Consider the following 18,800-nt stretch of genomic DNA (forward strand, 5'->3'; position numbering starts at 1 on the left):
TGACTCTCTGCCTCAGGAGGCTTTAAAGAAGTCCACATCATATGCAAATCTCCACTTCTGCATTCATTGAATGTCTATAAAAGCCTGGTCTCACTTAGCATTTACTCTCGGCGCTCTCAAATGAATCGCCCTTCACGGAGTAGCGTGCCGGGGATTTGCTGATGAAAATGTCAGCTTGGATTTGATTCTCAGAGGAGGAGGGAGGAAGAGGAGGACGGAGGTGTCTGCAGTGTCCCTTCAGATGGGAAATGAGAGATAACATTATTTATTCATACACAAGATAAATTGGCAAAAACAAGATGATGTACCTGAGCTGTGTCGAGTGTGTGCTCATGCATTCAAGCCTGAGAGAAACGCATTACTTTCCTACTCAGAAGACATTTAAAGAGACGACGGTGCATTTATCAGTCTGTCGGAGCTGCGTGGAAGAAATCGTCCTGACTTTTAACAAAGTGAAGAGAAACAGCAGGATATAGAAAACTTAAAGTGAGCTGCTGGAACTGTGCCTGTTCAAAGACACCTACAGAAAAACACGACTTCTGCTGTCTGAGTTCACTGAGGCTTTAAGACCTGGTGTAAAACATGTCTGTGTCTCACACGTGACATGTTTTGTTGTTGTTTCCAGGCTGCATGTGTGTGACGTTACTGGTGACCTGTTTTTAGAGCAAAGATCCGTTCACACTGATGCTGAATACTTCAAACATGAATGTGAACACTGAGCAGAAAGGTGAGGTCCGGGGGAAAATCAGAACTGTGCGTTAAGCTAGGCTGACCAAACGTCCTCTTTTGCCCGGACATGTCCACTTTTCACGTCCCATCCGGGGCGTCCGGGGGGTTTTTATAAACTGATGATAGTGTCCGGTTTTCCGTGTGTTTGTGTGTGTGTGTGTTAGAGTGTGGCACGGGCCGCATATTTCTGTCCGAGCCCGACTTTATTTAATGACCAAAGCACTGAGTTTGTGTCACACAGTGGTTACAGGCTATTTAATAGGCCGGTCGTGCTCATCGGAGAGGGAGACCTCTGTGTTTGAGACGGGAGCGGAAGGCGGGAGATCCAACGCTTCTAGCGAGAGGAGAGGGAGAAATAAAACAAAATAAGATAAAACAGGAAAAACCTGTCTCCCTCTTTTATTTTATTTTCAGCGTTTAATCAAGGCGGAGGCGGGCAGCTGGAGGTCTGAGACTTCCAGCGAGGAGAGAGGTAGAAACAAACAGCCAGTGTGTGTCTGTGTGTGTTATGTTCAGGTGTTGTCACGTAAATAGCAGTCCCAAAGCAATAAACAGGACAGACAATAGGATTTTATTTATTTTTACACTATATTTTCACTGAAAGCTGACCGAATCTGACCCGAGCCCGAATACAATTTATAGCTACATTTCTGACCAAACCCGCCCGACCCGTCAGGTACCATCGGGCTCAGATCGCCACACTCTAGTGTGTGTATGTGTCCCCTATTGGGGCCTATTTGAATTTCTGTTTTGAGAGATATTATTTTGTAATATAACTGAATTTTCTATCCATACATATACATTTTAAATATATTAAAATGATAAGGCATCTTTGAGTAAACTGCGAGTATCATTTAAGTAGGCTATGTCGTGGCCGGGCGAGTGTCCTCTTTTTTGGAAATCAAAGTATGGTCACCCTAGTTAAGCCCTGTAACATGAATGCAGCCTCTGCTCCGACCTCACACACGGCGATCCTCCAAACTCACCAAGAACCAGATCTTTACTTCTTTTCACTGCTGGAGCTCAGAAACTCCAACCCTGACCAAGATGCATGGAGAGAAAGAAATTATTTTGTCTGCTTTTTGTGTTTGTGTTTTCTTCCTGTCTGAAATTTGTGCACAGCTTTTTGGTGCAGTCCCGGCGGGGCAATGACTTTAAAGCCCCGACGCTGCCTTCAGTGCCCTCTGTAATGTTCACGGATGACGTTGGAGCTGAAATATGAACACAAAAAGGCTGGGCCGATCAGACGCGGCTCTCTGGCAGGACGTTGGTTTGGCCTCAGAGGCCCGTGTGTCTCGGTCTGGACTCTAAATAGAGCTGTTGGCTCTTTGAACATGAAATCTAAGCTGAGTGTCGTGTAATCCAGCGGGCCCACACACACACAGAGGGGGCATGATGGTTGAATCAAAGATAAAAAGATGCTTCGGACTTTGATGTTCTTCCACTCTTTGGGGTTTTATTTGGGGTGAAACAAAAAAGGGGAGAAATAAAATGCTTCTTTTGATCGTCTGCCTGTAACGCTGGCCGGGAGGCCAAAACTCATCAGCCCTGTTGACACCACTTACACCTCGACACCCAGCTGGGTTTAATGAACACACTCTTTACATTACTGTCACGCTGCAATATTTATGGATTAAAAAGAGCTTCAAACATGAAGAGGTGGAGACAATATCTATCACTCAAAGTTTTTTCTAAGCACTTTTATTTATTTATTGCATTTTTTAGTTTTGATCAAAAAAATCTCAGCCTGTTGAAACCAGCTGTAAAACATCCACTGCGGCTCTGATGGAAGTTTTATAAAGAAAATATTAAGATGACGTCACCAGACTGGGGGCTTACAGATTTACATCAGAATATCTCTTACTGGAGTTTACCAGCCTGTCCCTCATGAGGCAAAAAGCAACCAAAATTAACACTGGTAGCGAAGTGAATGTGGACTAAACTGTTCTTTTATAACTATTCATTTCATTAAAATTTCCATCTGTCATTAAAAACATATCCAAACACATCTGTCTGTATGCCAGCTGGGGTCAAGAACCAAGAATGTTTAGATCATCAAACGAACAATGGATCATACATGTTTGTTTCTATCTGTCAGTGATCACCCATAGCTGGCGTGCTAGCTATGTTAGCTACAGCGCTAATGGTAGCAAGCCTTTCATTTTCCCTGCCTGGATGCAGATGGGAACTGATCTAAACAAGTTATTGGCTGTAAGTTAACATCAGCAAAGGCTGATTTCTCGTGGTGGCATTTCTAAAGTGAGCAAAGGTTAAAGTTAACATATTCTATTATGATCAAGGTGTTAATAATCAAACAGCGTTAGCTAGCTAGCGCCCTAGCAAGTTGATAAGTTGTACTACCACATATAATCAAGTGCAATATGCCAAATCTATGCTTGATGAACGGGAATTTTTACAATTCTTATAATAAATTATCTCACCACGTAAATCAAGAATCATTTAAGAGGTAAAATTGAACCAAGAATGTTTGGAGACTAAATGTAGCAGGTGCAAAATATCGATCTAAATCTTCAACGTTTTCAGGCCAAGGACACTTGAGCTTAACGAGAGACGGAGCAGAGACGTCCTCCTACATTTACTTTTCACTGAGAGATAGTTATCGGAATTTTTGGGTCTCCTCTCGTTTACCTGTAGCTGCTCAGTAAGCAGCAGTTGTAGCGTGGCTAGGTGCGTTAGCTTCACCCTTGGTTACGGTAAAATTTCTTCAAGAATACCCGTATATTTGGAATAATAATAATAATAATTATAATAATAATAATAATAATAATAATAAAGCTAACTTATTAACTAACAAATTAGTCACCTAAATGTTAGCCAACTAGTTCACCCAGTCATTGTGGATAAGTGTCTTGCAGAGATTTTGCATTAGCTAGCTAACATAAGTGCAGAGTGATTCATGGGTAACAGGGTAATGTCGTGTACTGTATTTATTTATTTTATTTTTTTTTAATGCATCAATAGGCAGACATATCTTTGGTAGTGATGTGCTGGGTATTCAGACATATTTGAATTTTTGTGTTGTGGAGTTCGTCAGAGATGAAGATCAACTCGGAGTGCTCTGCTGTTGTTACTTTGCAATGTGTGTACTTTAAAGTTCTAACTGAACTCATTGTAGATTCTAACATATTATCCTCACCATCTCTGTCATTGTCATTTCTATAGTTTTGTCCTTTTTGTTGTGCGTTAAGTTTATGATTATTTTGTTCACTTAAACATTAGTATTCCTATTATTACTGCTCAAACTGGTGATCCATTATTGCAGCTTGGTCCTGGTATTTTTGGCATACTAAATTTGATGCACTATGTACTGGGACATACCATGTAGATCTTTTCTGTTATGCTCAGTGGTTTGGTAGTGTGGGTACTGGAACACGTAGAGACAGGTAGCAGATGGCGGAGGCAGGTTAGAAACATTTCCACAGGTTTTTATCTGTAACTTTTCTTGTTTTCCTGGTGATGGAATTATAGGTTTTTATCCTGTAAAACACAAATCATACCTGGAGGTCTATGTTTATCACTGCCTGTCTAGAACATCAAATTGCAGTCCATCTGAACTGACACAGGTTCAGGTGATTCACTGTGATGAAAGCTGCTGATTGGACGTTCATGTGGCGCAAAGTGGAGCTCAGGGAACGAAAGAGAGTCTTTAACGCTGTACTTTTAGACAGCTGCTCACTCAACACATTCTCACTCCGACCTCGTCACATATCGACATTTGGTCATGGACTTTCCACGTCCACATATGACGTCCAAGGTACCCTGGGTGTGTTGGTTGTTGAAGTTCTGTGATGCCGCGTCAACTTCAGCCTGTTACATGCATTGTCTGTTTTCACAATACACTTCTGTTTTCACAGGAAATGTACAGTTTGCATGCAGTCTCTTTCAAAATAAAAGCACTACGTTGGAACAACAACATGAATTTACTTTTTTTTCCCCTTCAACAACAACAACACACACATGGTTGGGTTTAGGACAAAAGATCAGGGTTTGGCTTTATAATCTTAAAGGAAGTGAACACTGCTTTCCTGGGTGAAAATCAGTGGTTGTTGGACCCATCCACCACCCCTCCTGCCTGCTTTATTTTCAGCAGTGGATCAATTTACATTTGGGGCTCTTGCGGTACCATTTGGCTGGATTGGCTGCAGCTGCGGCAGTCGCTGAAGCAAAAACACGAGTGTGAGAGGAGTTCAGGGAGGCTATGGAGAAGCACTTCGGTTGGCCTCAACGAAGTTCTGGCAAACTGCCAGAAGCCTCAGCAGAGAAGGACCGGGACTGGGGATACTGTGGAGGGGTGGAAGGAGCACTTTCAGGAACTCCTGAACCTGGCTGTCACGTCCTCCGTGGAGAAGGCAGAGCCGTAAGACTCGTGAAAACTCTTGTCAGTATCTCTGGCAGAGGTCTCTGAGGTGGTCAAAAAGCTCCCCAGTGGCAAGGCGCCAGGTGTGGATGAGATTTGCCCTGAGATGCTGACGGCTCTGGACGTTGTTGGGCTGTCTTGGCTGCCGAAATGAGTTTCTTCCGAAGGGTGGGTGGGCTTGCTTGGAGATAGGGTAAGGAGCTTGGACATCCAGAGGGAGCTCAGAGTCGAAAGGGGTCAGTTGAGGTGGTTCAACATTTGATCAGGATCCTCCTGGGCGCCTCCTGTTAGAGATGTTCTGGGTACGTCCCACTGGTAGGAGGCCCTGGGGCAGACCCAGAACACGCTGGAGGGATTACGTATCTCATCTGGCCCAGGAACACCTCGGGGTCCTCCAGGAGTGTTGCTGGGGAGAGGGACGTCTGGGGTGCTTTGCCCGAGACCTGGCTTTGGATAAGTGGTTGAAAGGCAGTATTTGGGAGCACTGCAAACACATATTTCATCCTCCAGAGGTTTCATGTTACATCCATGTAAATTCCACTAAATGTTTATGTTTTTATTCAGGACACCAAACTGTGTGAAGCTGCACATGAAATCCTAAAAATCCTATTTAAACTTTTAACCACTTCAAAACTTTCCTCTCTTTAACTGAGAGCATCAGCAGAGCTGCAGAAAACACGACAGCTTCCCACAGAAGCAGAGTTAAGGTCAGTGTGTTCTCCGCTATCAACAGGAGGGTTAAATGTGAGACCGACTGAGAGTTCAGAGCAGAGACTTTCTGCTTCTTCAATTGCATTAAATGCTTGAACTCAGATGCTGTGGTGTCATTTCTTTATGGAGAAATATTCACAAATATTCAGCTCAACTTCTTCCACTTCACACCTTCCACTCGTGGGTTTGTTCTGGTACAGATGATATGGAGCTTTTCTTTTGAGGTGATCTGAGAGGATCTTTTTCAGGCGCCTCCTGAAGATTAACAATCAGACAAATATGTGAGAAAGTGCTGAGTCTGATGAGCAATTAACGGCATGCTGCTGTGGAGTGTCGGACATGTTGGGTTGAGTCAGTCATCTCACTGGGAGGGAAGCTTAGAAGACAGGTCATCGCTCAGAGATGCTTCATGTGGACAGAACACAGCCAACACGTTCTCTACTAATGAACCGCCACAGAGGCTGATCAGGTTTGAATAATGACTTACAGAGAAAAGTTGTGTTAGCAGCTTGTAACAACTGGACAGAGGTGGAAGAAGGACTCAAATATTTTACTTAAAGCTTCCATATACAACACATACACAAAACTATCAGCGCCATCAGTACTGGTGATGCTGTTAGCACTGTTAGCTGCTAGCCACCGGCTTGACCACCTCAGTGCTGAGAACCATGTGTAGGCAAACCTGGCTCAGACTCTGAATCACAGGTAAGTCAGAGTTTACAATGAACCTGGGGACAAATCCTAGTTGTCTCACTAAGTTATTTGTTGAGAGCATAAATAGAGAGATGCTGAGCTTTTTTAAATGATGATCAGTGAGTGTGTGCAGTTCAATTTCAGCCGGGGACGTTTGTTGCAGGTCCTCCCACCTCTCTCTCCGTCTCCACTATCAACTGTCCAACAAAGAGCCGCACAAAAGCACCAGGACAAATTCAGAATGACAGGACGTGTGGTGTCTAGAAAGAGTAAACATCTCATGTTTAACATCTGATCCTCTGATCAAACTGTGTATGTGTCCTTCTGTTTCATTAGATCCTCTGTCGACTGCTGAATCACCTCCACCGCTGCGATGACCTGATTTCTCCACAGGGATCGATGATAAATATCACCTCCTCCTGGGGGATCAGCTGCACACTGTGAAGTCTCTAAAAGCCTGAACATCATAAACCTTGTCCTGTTGGACTCCACTCAGCTGTGCGTTAGAGCTCCGAGCCCAGACTGTGACCTCAGAGGTCATAAAGACTAAATGAACTTCCTCCAGTCGAGCTGATGAAGACGGAGCGGCAGAGAGCAGCTCACTGTTTATTTACTGTCTGATTTACGGCTGTATGGTGCCGACACACACTCAGCTGTCTGTGTGTGGGTGTGTGTGTTTGTGTGTGTGTGAGGGTCACATGGTACACTAGTGTGGTGGACTTCACCTGCCTCCTATAATGGCCTGAGTTAAGCCCAGTATCCACTGTGTGATTTTGGGCTGTCCCAGATGAAAGATGACCAAGAGTAACAAAACGTGGCGATATCTTTGGTCGTGGCTCTAAAGCAGTGGTCCTACGTCGCACAGTGAAAGAGGTTCAAGGATGGCTGTTGTCACGGTCTGCGATCAAAGACAGCCTGGGATAAAATTCTGACAGTGTGACTGCTGTTACCACCTATGTCTACTAACCAACCAATAGAAAGGCAGCATGAGATGACGCACTGATCAGCGCTAAACCCAAACAGACAGATATAGCTCATGATCATGTAAAGAAGGTCGAAACATAGAGGGATATAGAGATGGAGCTACGGCTGCCAGATGAGACACCTAGCAGCTAGCAAACACAGACACACTGCAGTATATAGTGCCCACAGAACTTTGGGTTATTCTTGGACATTTTAATAATATTTTTGGACATTTCATCATTTTTTTTTCTAACTTTTTTAATAATATTTTTGGACATTTCATCAACATTTTTTTCTAACTTTTGAAAAATATTTTTGGACATTTCATCAACATTTTTTCTAACTTTTGAAAAATATTTTTGGACATTTCATCAATTTTTTTTCTAGCTTTTGAAAACTATTTTTGGACAATTCAACATTTTTTTCTAACTTTTGAAAAATGTTTTTGGACATTTCATTAACATTTTTCCAACTTTTTAATAATATTTTTGGACATTTCATCAACATTTTTCCAACATTTTAATAATATTTTTGGACATTTCATCAACATTTTTTCTAACTTTTGAAAAATATTTTTGGACATTTCATCAACATTTTTTCTAACTTTTTAAAAATATTCTTGGACAATTTAACATTTTTTCTAACTTTTGAAAAATATTTTTGGACATTTCATCAACATTTTTTCTAACATTTCATCAACATTTTTTCTAACTTTTGAAAAATATTTTTGGACATTTCATCAACATTTTTTCTAACTTCTGAAAAATATTTTCGGACATTTTATCAACATTTTTTCTAACTTTTGAAAAATATTTTTGGACATTTCATCAATTTTTTTTCTAACTTTCTAACAATATTTTTGGACATTTCATCAATTTTTTTCTAACTTTCTAACAATATTTTTGGACATTTCATCAACATTTTTTCTAGCTTTTGAAAAATATTTTTGGACATTTCATCAACATTTTTTCTAACATTTCATCAACATTTTTTCTAACTTTTGAAAAATATTTTTGGACATTTCATCAACATTTTTTCTAACTTCTGAAAAATATTTTCGGACATTTTATCAACATTTTTTCTAACTTTTGAAAAATATTTTTGGACATTTCATCAATTTTTTTTCTAACTTTCTAACAATATTTTTGGACATTTCATCAATTTTTTTCTAACTTTCTAACAATATTTTTGGACATTTCATCAACATTTTTTCTAGCTTTTGAAAAATATTTTTGGACATTTCATCAACATTTTTTCTAACATTTCATCAACATTTTTTCTAACTTTTGAAAAATATTTTTGGACATTTCATCAACATTTTTTCTAACTTCTGAAAAATATTTTCGGACATTTCATCAACATTTTTTCTAACTTTTGAAAAATATTTTTGGACATTTCATCAATTTTTTTTCTAACTTTCTAACAATATTTTTGGACATTTCATCAACATTTTTTCTAGCTTTTGAAAACTATTTTTGGACAATTCAACATTTTTTTCTAACTTTTGAAAAATGTTTTTGGACATTTCATTAACATTTTTCCAACTTTTTAATAATATTTTTGAACATTTCATCAACATTTTTTCTAACTTTTGAAAAATATTTTTGGACATTTCATCAACATTTTTTCTAACTTTTTAAAAATATTCTTGGACAATTTAACATTTTTTTCTCACTTTTGAAAAATATCTTTGGACATTTCATCAACATTTTTTCTAACTTTTGAAAAATATTTTTGGACATTTCATCAACATTTTTTCTAACATTTCATCAACATTTTTTCTAACTTTTGAAAAATATTTTCAGACATTTCATCAACATTTTTTCTAACTTTTGAAAAATATTTTCAGACATTTCATCAACATTTTTTCTAACTTTTGAAAAATATTTTTGGACATTTCATCAAATTTTTTTCTAACATTTCATCAACATTTTTTCTAACTTTTGAAAAATATTTTCAGACATTTCATCAACATTTTTTCTAACATTTCATCAACATTTTTTCTAACTTTTGAAAAATATTTTCAGACATTTCATCAACATTTTTTCTAACTTTTGAAAAATATTTTTGGACATTTCATCAAATTTTTTTCTAACATTTCATCAACATTTTTTCTAACTTTTGAAAAATATTTTTGGACATTTCATCAACATTTTTTCTAACATTTCATCAACATTTTTTCTAACTTTTGAAAAATATTTTTGGACATTTCATCAACATTTTTTCTAACTTCTGAAAAATATTTTCGGACATTTCATCAACATTTTTTCTAACTTTTGAAAAATATTTTTGGACATTTCATCAATTTTTTTTCTAACTTTCTAACAATATTTTTGGACATTTCATCAACATTTTTTCTAGCTTTTGAAAACTATTTTTGGACAATTCAACATTTTTTTCTAACTTTTGAAAAATGTTTTTGGACATTTCATTAACATTTTTCCAACTTTTTAATAATATTTTTGGACATTTCATCAACATTTTTTCTAACTTTTGAAAAATATTTTTGGACATTTCATCAACATTTTTTCTAACTTTTTAAAAATATTCTTGGACAATTTAACATTTTTTCTAACTTTTGAAAAATATTTTTGGACATTTCATCAACATTTTTTCTAACTTTTGAAAAATATTTTTGGACATTTCATCAAATTTTTTTCTAACATTTCATCAACATTTTTTCTAACTTTTGAAAAATATTTTCGGACATTTCATCAACATTTTTTCTAACTTTTGAAAAATATTTTCAGACATTTGATTAACATTTTTTAGGACATTTTAATGTTTCTGGGACATTTTATCAAAACATTTTCTGAGACTTTATGAACATTTTTTTCAGACATTTTCCTGATTATATTATTGATGATAATAATTTTAATAATGTGAGCCTCTATGCTGTGCTTCACAGTTGGAGAAGTAATAACCTGTGTAGCATCCTTGTGCACTCAGTATGTGAAGCTGTTGCATCGTACACCGTAGCCTGTGATTCAGTAGGCGCTGTCATCGCACAGTCTGCAGACATCAAACTTGATGTCATACCCAAGTTCATCAGATCCATGTGGCACAGTGGAGCTGCACTAAACTTAGAGGATTGCTAAAAATCTCAAGCTCGGTCAAAACTGAACCTCAGTGAACGTCTCCAAATCTGTCCACACCTTCATGTTTTCAGTCTGCAGCCTTTCTCTTTACATTTTGGCAAATCTGTGTCATGAAACGTTTCTTAGCACCGAACACACAGCACCCACAGCTGGATCAGTTTGATACTTCATCTGAAACTGAGCCACGATCAGATGCTACACAAACACATTTTTATATCATCTATAAACGGTGGATATTGGAGATGTTGATACCACTGATATGACTTGTGATTGGAGTTATTGGAGTGTCATCGAGCAACTGAAACAGTTCAGACGCTGCTGGTGTCTGTTCAGAGAGCATCATCTGTTCATCTCTGAATAATTCATTCATATTTACACCGCTCCTGTCTGCAGACACGCAGTAAACTGTTAATGCCAGGGTGAGCTCAGTCATACAAATCTGTGTGTGTGTGTGTGTGTGTGTGTGTGTGTGTGTGTGTGTGTGTGAACCTTACCGTATTGCATGGTCCATGCGTGACACAGTGAGGTACGCTGCCAGGTTGGCGGTGTACGACGAACACACGATGAGCGTGAAGAGCCACCAGCTGCCCATCACGATCCTCAGAGCCACGGAGCCGACAACACCATCCCCACCTACACACACACACACACACACACACACACACAGATGACCATTACCTCCACATCATCACTCAACACAGAGATTTACAGGTGTTTTCAAACTGTTCTCAGAGCTGTTAAATACCGATCACACACACAGCGAGCGGACACGTGCTGCGGGGATCAGACCTGTGACCTCTCAGTTACAGGTCGCTCTCGGTCACCAGGAGGCCACCTGTCGCCTGATACCAGCAGCAGGTGAGAGCGGTGCTTTATCACAGTGAGCAGAGCGGCTGCACGGCTGCATCTAATCACAACCTGTTAGGCCTAAAAGGTTTCCCAGGCAACCTGCCAGACCATAATAGATGCAGCTGGGTGCCTCTGCTGGGAAACAGTGTGTGTATGTGTGTGTGTCCACGCTGGTGTGTGTTTGTCAAAGTGTGTGTGGATCCACTCGGGTTTGTGGACAAGGACACGCATGTTTCACTGTTGGTGTGTTCTTCTGTCTTTGTGAGGACGGAGTGGTTTGAGACCTTCACTGTGAGGACGATTTTAAAAAGGGAGGACATTTTTTAAAAAGGGAGGACGTTTTTTAAAAGGGAGGACATTTTTGTAAACTAATGACATTTTTGAAAAATGAGGATGTTTCATTAAGTAAGGACATTTTTGGAAATGTGGACTTTTTTGATAAGTGAGGACAATTTGGGGAAATTTCTGAAGAACATGTCTCATCAGTCACAGTGAACTTGTCTTCATCAGCTGCTGTCTTATATTCAATCTGCTGATGACTGTGAGAAGTCCTGCAGGGGACATTTTGGGGGGGGGGGGCTTAAAAACATACAGATGTTTTAAGAGGAGAGGACATTTCTAAAAAGGGCGTACATGTTTGGAAACTAATGACATTTTTGAAAAATGAGGACGTGTCATTAAGTGAGGACAATTTTGGAACATTTCCGAAGAACATTTCTCATCAGTCACAGAGAAGTTGTCTTCGTCAACCGCTGTCTTTTATTTTTTGTTGGTTTGTGCCTCTTTGTGGTCATTTTGTGTCTCTTGTGGTCATTTGTGTCTCTTTCTGGTCATTTGTGTCTCTTGTGGTCATTTTGTGTCTCTTGTGGTCATTTGTGTCTCTTGTGGTCATTTTGTGTCTCTTGTGGTCATTTGTGTCTCTTGTGGTCATTTTGTGTGTCTTTCTGGTCATTTTGTGTCTCTTTCTGGTCATTTTGTGTCTCTGTGGTCATTTTGTGTCTCTTGTGGTCATTTGTGTCTCTTGTGGTCATTTTGTGTGTCTTTCTGGTCATTTGTGTCTCTTTCTGGTCATTTTGTGTCTCTTTCTGGTCATTTTGTGTCTCTGTGGTCATTTGTGTCTCTTGTCATTTTGTGTCTCTGTGGTCATTTTGTGTCTCTGTGGTCATTTGTGTCTCTTGTGGTCATTTGTGTCTCTTGTGGTCATTTTGTGTCTCTTGTGGTCATTTTGTGTCTCTGTGGTCATTTGTGTCTCTTGTGGTCATTTTGTGTCTCTTGTGGTCATTTGTGTCTCTTGTGGTCATTTGTGTCTCTTTCTGGTCATTTTGTGTCTCTTGTGGTCATTTGTGTCTCTTGTGGTCATTTTGTGTCTCTTTCTGGTCATTTTGTGTCTCTTGTGGTCATTTGTGTCTCTTTCTGGTCATTTGTGTCTCTTTCTGGTCATTTTGTGTCTCTTGTGGTCATTTTGTGTCTCTGTGGTCATTTTGTGTCTCTGTGGTCATTTGTGTCTCTTGTGGTCATTTTGTGTCTCTTTCTGGTCATTTGTGTCTCTTGTGGTCATTTTGTGTCTCTTTCTGGTCATTTGTGTCTCTTGTGGTCATTTTGTGTCTCTTTCTGGTCATTTTGTGTCTCTTGTGGTCATTTGTGTCTCTTGTGGTCATTTTGTGTCTCTTGTGGTCATTTTGTGTCTCTTGTGGTCATTTGTGTCTCTTTCTGGTCATTTGTGTCTCTTGTGGTCATTTTGTGTCTCTTTCTGGTCATTTTGTGTCTCTTGTGGTCATTTGTGTCTCTTGTGGTCATTTTGTGTCTCTTGTGGTCATTTGTGTCTCTTTCTGGTCATTTTGTGTCTCTTGTGGTCATTTGTGTCTCTTTCTGGTCATTTGTGTCTCTTGTGGTCATTTTGTGTCTCTGTGGTCATTTGTGTCTCTGTGGTCATTTGTGTCTCTGTGGTCATTTTGTGTCTCTTGTGGTCATTTGTGTCTCTTTCTGGTCATTTGTGTCTCTTGTGGTCATTTTGTGTCTCTTGTGGTCATTTGTGTCTCTGTGGTCATTTGTGTCTCTTGTGGTCATTTTGTGTCTCTTTCTGGTCATTTTGTGTCTCTTGTGGTCATTTGTGTCTCTGTGGTCATTTGTGTCTCTTTGTGGTCATTTTGTGTCTCTTGTGGTCATTTTGTGTCTCTTTCTGGTCATTTTGTGTCTCTTGTGGTCATTTGTGTCTCTTGTGGTCATTTTGTGTCTCTTGTGGTCATTTGTGTCTCTTGTGGTCATTTTGTGTCTCTTTCTGGTCATTTTTTGTCTCTTGTGGTCATTTGTGTCTCTTGTGGTCATTTTGTGTCTCTTTCTGGTCATTTTGTGTCTCTTGTGGTCATTTGTGTCTCTTGTGGTCATTTGTGTCTCTGTGGTCATTTGTGTCTCTTTGTGGTCATTTTGTGTCTCTTGTGGTCATTTTGTGTCTCTTTCTGGTCATTTTGTGTCTCTTGTGGTCATTTTGTGTCTCTTTCTGGTCATTTTGTGTCTCTTGTGGTCATTTGTGTCTCTTGTGGTCATTTGTGTCTCTTTCTGGTCATTTTGTGTCACTTGTGGTCATTTTGTGTCTCTTTCTGGTCATTTGTGTCACTTGTGGTCATTTTGTGTCTCTTGTGGTCATTTGTGTCTCTTGTGGTCATTTTGTGTCTCTTTCTGGTCATTTTGTGTCTCTTGTGGTCATTTGTGTCTCTTTCTGGTCATTTTGTGTCTCTTTCTGGTCATTTTGTGTCACTTGTGGTCATTTGTGTCTCTTTCTGGTCATTTTGTGTCTCTTTCTGGTCATTTTGTGTCTCTTGTGGTCATTTGTGTCTCTTTCTGGTCATTTTGTGTCACTTGTGGTCATTTGTGTCTCTTTCTGGTCATTTTGTGTCTCTTTCTGGTCATTTTGTGTCACTTGTGGTCATTTTGTGTCTCTTTCTGGTCATTTGTGTCTCTTTCTGGTCATTTTGTGTGTCTTTGTGGCTGTTTTGGTCTTTGTAGTTTGGGTCTCTGGGGTAATTTCTGTCTTTTTTTTTGTTTTGTTGCTTTGTCTCATTTTGTGTTTATTTGTAAACATTTTATTACTCTTTGTAGTTGTTTTTCCCATTTTTGTAGTCGTTTTGTGTCTCAACAATTGCTTCCCATCTCTTTCTGGTCATTTTGTGTCTCTTGTGGTCATTTGTGTCTCTTTCTGGTCATTTTGTGTCTCTTGTGGTCATTTTGTGTCTCTTGTGGTCATTTGTGTCTCTTTCTGGTCATTTGTGTCTCTTTCTGGTCATTTTGTGTCTCTTGTGGTCATTTTGTGTCTCTTTGTGGCTGTTTTGGTCTTTTTGTAGTTGTTTGGGTGTCTGTGGTAATTTTTGTCTTGTTTTTTTTTGGTTTTGTTGCTTTGTCTCATTTTGTGTTTATTCGGAAACATTTTGTTTCTCTTTGTGGTCATTTTGTGAATAAGGTTTCAGAAAGAGGCCAGGGTCCTCACAAACACAGAAGTACAGTGTGAGTGAGTGTGAGGTGGTCATCTCTCCTCATCTAAAGACAGCTTTACTGCTGTGTTTAATCCTCACACCAAACTGCAGCGTTACAATTCTGTGTTAGTGCTGTAACCATCATCAGTTTACCCATAACACACACACACACACACACACACACACACACACACACACACACACGGATCTACACACCTCCACCCACTCAGAAACCTACGTTCATGACTTCACTGTGACATTTCCTGGAGCTCTCTGCTCAGTAATCTAAGCCTCCCCCTAATTCATTTAAGCACTTTAAAGTTTTATGTCCTTGTTTCTGCTTCTCTGCTAAATATTTCAGACACTATAAATCCTCCTGTGATTATTGTTTCCCCTCTTCTGTCGCTGTGTAATCCGTGTAACAGCTCTGAATTAAAACTCCCCCAAATCAAACTGAAATCCGTCTTTACAAGGCAGATAATCTTCCCTTTGCTGTGATCAGCCCTCATTGATTTCAGCCAAACAGCCGAGCCGCTAAACTGTGAGAACACCTCAAACAGAGCGCCACTTTCCCACTTTCAGCTCCTGTTTCATATCCAGAGTGATTCCCAGAGAGCGGGAAACCAGATCATCGTCCCAGCGGCACAGTGAGACGCCGCTGCTGCAGGAATCAAACCTGTGAACTGTGTCACTGTTCAGTCAGGAAACTTAAAGATATACTCCGAATAAAAACATGCACAGACTCATTCATCATTTTATTATTTCCTGTGTTCAGGACATTTTATGGGCGTGTCCCCCACAGCGCTCAGGTGAGGTCGGGGCTTCACAAAAAGTAGAGACTCATTATATCTATCGACACTGACAAACAGCAGCACAGGTAAGAGGAGAAATATGTGTTCTTATTTTTGGGGTGAACTGTCCCTTTAAAGTAACGAGCAGGGACAGTGTTGAACACTTCAGTTACAGCTGGGATCGAACCTGTGACCCTGCAGTTCTTTGTCTAACATCTTCACCGTCTTACTTTGTGTTTCTTCCATCACCATCTTTTCTCTCACCTTGATGAACGAACGCTCCGTAAACGATCCAGATGGCGCTGTGCAGAGAGCCCGACCCCACGCTGCCGTTGGGGGGCTGTCCTGGCGGTGCATTCTGGGTAGAGGAGCGCAGTGCCTGCAGCCTGTTGAGCAGGAAGATGAGCACTCCCACCACAGGGATGGCGGCGGCGATGCAGGCCCAGACGGCGAGGTCGAACGGTGCAAACAGAGAGAAGATGTTAATCTTCTCTTCGGGTTTTCGCAGCAGGATGCCGACGCTGTAGTCAAGGTAACGCTTGCTGAAGTCGACCACGTTCTCTCTCTCAGGCGTGATGGTGATGGCTGACACCGCCAGGTCGGCTCTCTGGAGGAGGAGGCAGAGGAAGACAGGTGGATAAGAGATTTTATGTTTTGATTTGTGTTACTCAGAAAGGGTGGATGGTGACCAGCAGCAGGGGCGTAGCTTCAAATACTGAGGCTCTATGCAGAGTCTCTGTGGGGCCCCTTCTTTACTTTTCTTTGTTTCTTTTTAGACATGACAGTCTACGTTTGTGCTCCAGCAGCAGTCACTCACTCAGCCTTAGCTGCGCTTAGAGACAAATCCCAGCGCGGGGCGAACTAAACCATTTTGCACCTTTAAGGGGTGAGAGCCGCCGCAGAGAGCTCCCAGGATTTTTTAAAATTTAAAGTTCAGTGTTTCAATTGATTATTTTCTGCTGATTTTAATTTAATTTTGGCACTAATTACTCTGAAATACAAAAGTGCAAAAAAAAACCAAAAACTTTTCATTTCAGTCCTTGAGAGGCCCCCCTAAAATTGGGGCCGACAAAAATATGTAATCAGTCCCCTGAACAGCAGAGACAGAACTGACTGACTAAATCTGAGTCCATCACATCCTCACTGCGACCTCGTCACATGTCCACGTTTGGTCACGGACTTTCCACGTCTACATATGACGTCCAAGGTACCCTGTGTGTGTTGGTTGTTGACGTTCTGGGACGCTGTGTCAACTTCAGCCTGTTACATGCATTGTCTGTTTTCAAAATACACGTGAACACCGGCGTCCTGGACCCATGGATTCAGTGCAGACAAAAAGCTCTGATGTTACATGATGGAACATGATGGTCAGATGCTAGTTTTCTGTTGGGACAGGGTGTCATTATGTTTCACATGTGACACATGGAAATATGTGGTACGCTGGTCTGGTCTCTATTTGGCTTAACGTAAACTGTAACTTTACCTTGTTGATGAGATCACCGATCATCCCGTTCCACGAGCCGTTGGGAAGCTGAGATCCATATTTACTGTCCGCCACCTGGAGGAGAGATGAATGAGGCTCAGTGAGTTCAGGAGCTCATCTCAACAACAGCAAAAAGACTCAAACTAAAATCCTGAAGTCCATATTTCAGAGTCTGAACCTCCTGAGAAACTAAACTGAGAGCTGTAGTTATTCATCCAACACTCAAGCTTCAACATGTCCACAGTTTCAATGTGACACACGTCCGCCAGCAGCCAATCATCAGCTCTGAAGAACACAAACAGGTTCAGAAAACAAATTCTCACAATGTGACTGCTGCTACGACTCACGCCTGCAAACCAGCCAATCAGAACACGACATGACTGGCTAACGTGACTCTGGAAGCGCCCACAGACATACGTGGACACCATCTCACTTTGTATAAATGTAGCAGGCTTGTTTCCTTTGGTACAGACGGATGATGTGAGCTGGTGAAATCTCTGCTCGCATTTTTTTTTTTTAAATTTATTTTCTCAGATTGTAGTTTCAGTAAATATCATATTTAGGTGCTATCATTATTGTGACAAGGACATAAAAGCCTTTTTCCTAATTAATATAATTTTACTTCTCCAATTTCCACAAACAAACAAACAAAAACTAAATTCTTTGTATTTATATATTTTTTTTTAAAATGGAACGATACACGTCAAAGATTTCTTCCTCAAAAAAACCCAAAACAAAACAGTTAATGCACACATGCACTCAGGTCTTTATTTCTTATTTATCTTATGTTAGATTTGCTTTTGTTGCTTTTTGCTGTCTCTGGTTACAGTTTGTTTTTCTGTTGTAACATAAACAAGACTTAAAATAAGAGGCTCTTACACAAAGCTGCACATTTGAGGGTCTGTGAGAAAAGCAGCAGAATTGGTTCATCATGACGATTAAAGTGGTCATGGTCCCGAATATGTGACACGCCCACAGTCCTTCACACACACACACACACACACACATTCAGGGGAGCTTCCCGTCACTTAAGCTGCTGTTTCCTGTCATTTAGATAATCAGTTCTGTGAATATTTGCCTTCGCGTCACGTCATTTGCACTAGATTTTTCAGTGTGTCATTTGTATGTGTCACATTCTGATGCTTTCTTTTTATACTGTATTTTGAAAGTTCCAAAAACTCTCGGGGCGGCCTCTAGCTCAGCGAGTAAAGCAAAGAGCTCCTTTATTCTTCTTAACTGTGTGACTGTGACATTTAATAACACCTGAATTCAACCTGCAGGCGTGTCAGTCAGTCAGTCAGTCAGTCAGGTCAGTCCTACCTGGTAGATCTCATATTTGAAGCCCAGGATTTTGGCGAGGGCGTCCAGGACGTCGATGGAGAAGCCTTTATATCTCTTGGGTTGCCCCAGGATGTTCTCAGCCACCATGACGAAAGGATCCTCCTGCAGAGCAACAGAGACAGAGAGGCAGAGAGGTGGGGGTGTAAGCGAGGATAAAAGCCTCTGAGTTACTTCACTGTGTGTTCAACAAACTGCAGCTTCAACCACAGAACACAGACAAACAGAGTGTTTGGTGAACGTTCACAGTAAATGAGAAGAAATCAGGGTGCTGTGCTGCAACACATTTAAACAGGAGAC

At 40.4% G+C, this 18,800-nt stretch overlaps 1 protein-coding gene across 2 annotated transcripts in view; it reads right to left on the reverse strand.

Annotated features, from left to right (window-relative positions):
- The window catches only part of LOC125880628 (glutamate receptor ionotropic, delta-1-like), an 841,018-nt gene that overhangs the window by 50,514 nt on the left and 771,704 nt on the right, over nucleotides 1-18,800 (reverse strand). For both annotated transcript variants that reach the window (XM_049563255.1, XM_049563254.1), the window contains exons 10-13: nucleotides 18,483-18,605; nucleotides 17,163-17,237; nucleotides 15,944-16,286; nucleotides 11,067-11,205 (exon numbers count right to left, since the gene is read on the reverse strand). In XM_049563255.1, the coding sequence (XP_049419212.1) occupies nucleotides 11,067-11,205; nucleotides 15,944-16,286; nucleotides 17,163-17,237; nucleotides 18,483-18,605 (680 nt within the window). The remainder of the gene's footprint in view (nucleotides 1-11,066; nucleotides 11,206-15,943; nucleotides 16,287-17,162; nucleotides 17,238-18,482; nucleotides 18,606-18,800) is intronic.

Source organism: Epinephelus fuscoguttatus, linkage group LG20, assembly GCF_011397635.1.
Source record: "Epinephelus fuscoguttatus linkage group LG20, E.fuscoguttatus.final_Chr_v1".
Classification (NCBI taxonomy): Eukaryota; Metazoa; Chordata; class Actinopteri; order Perciformes; family Serranidae; genus Epinephelus; species Epinephelus fuscoguttatus.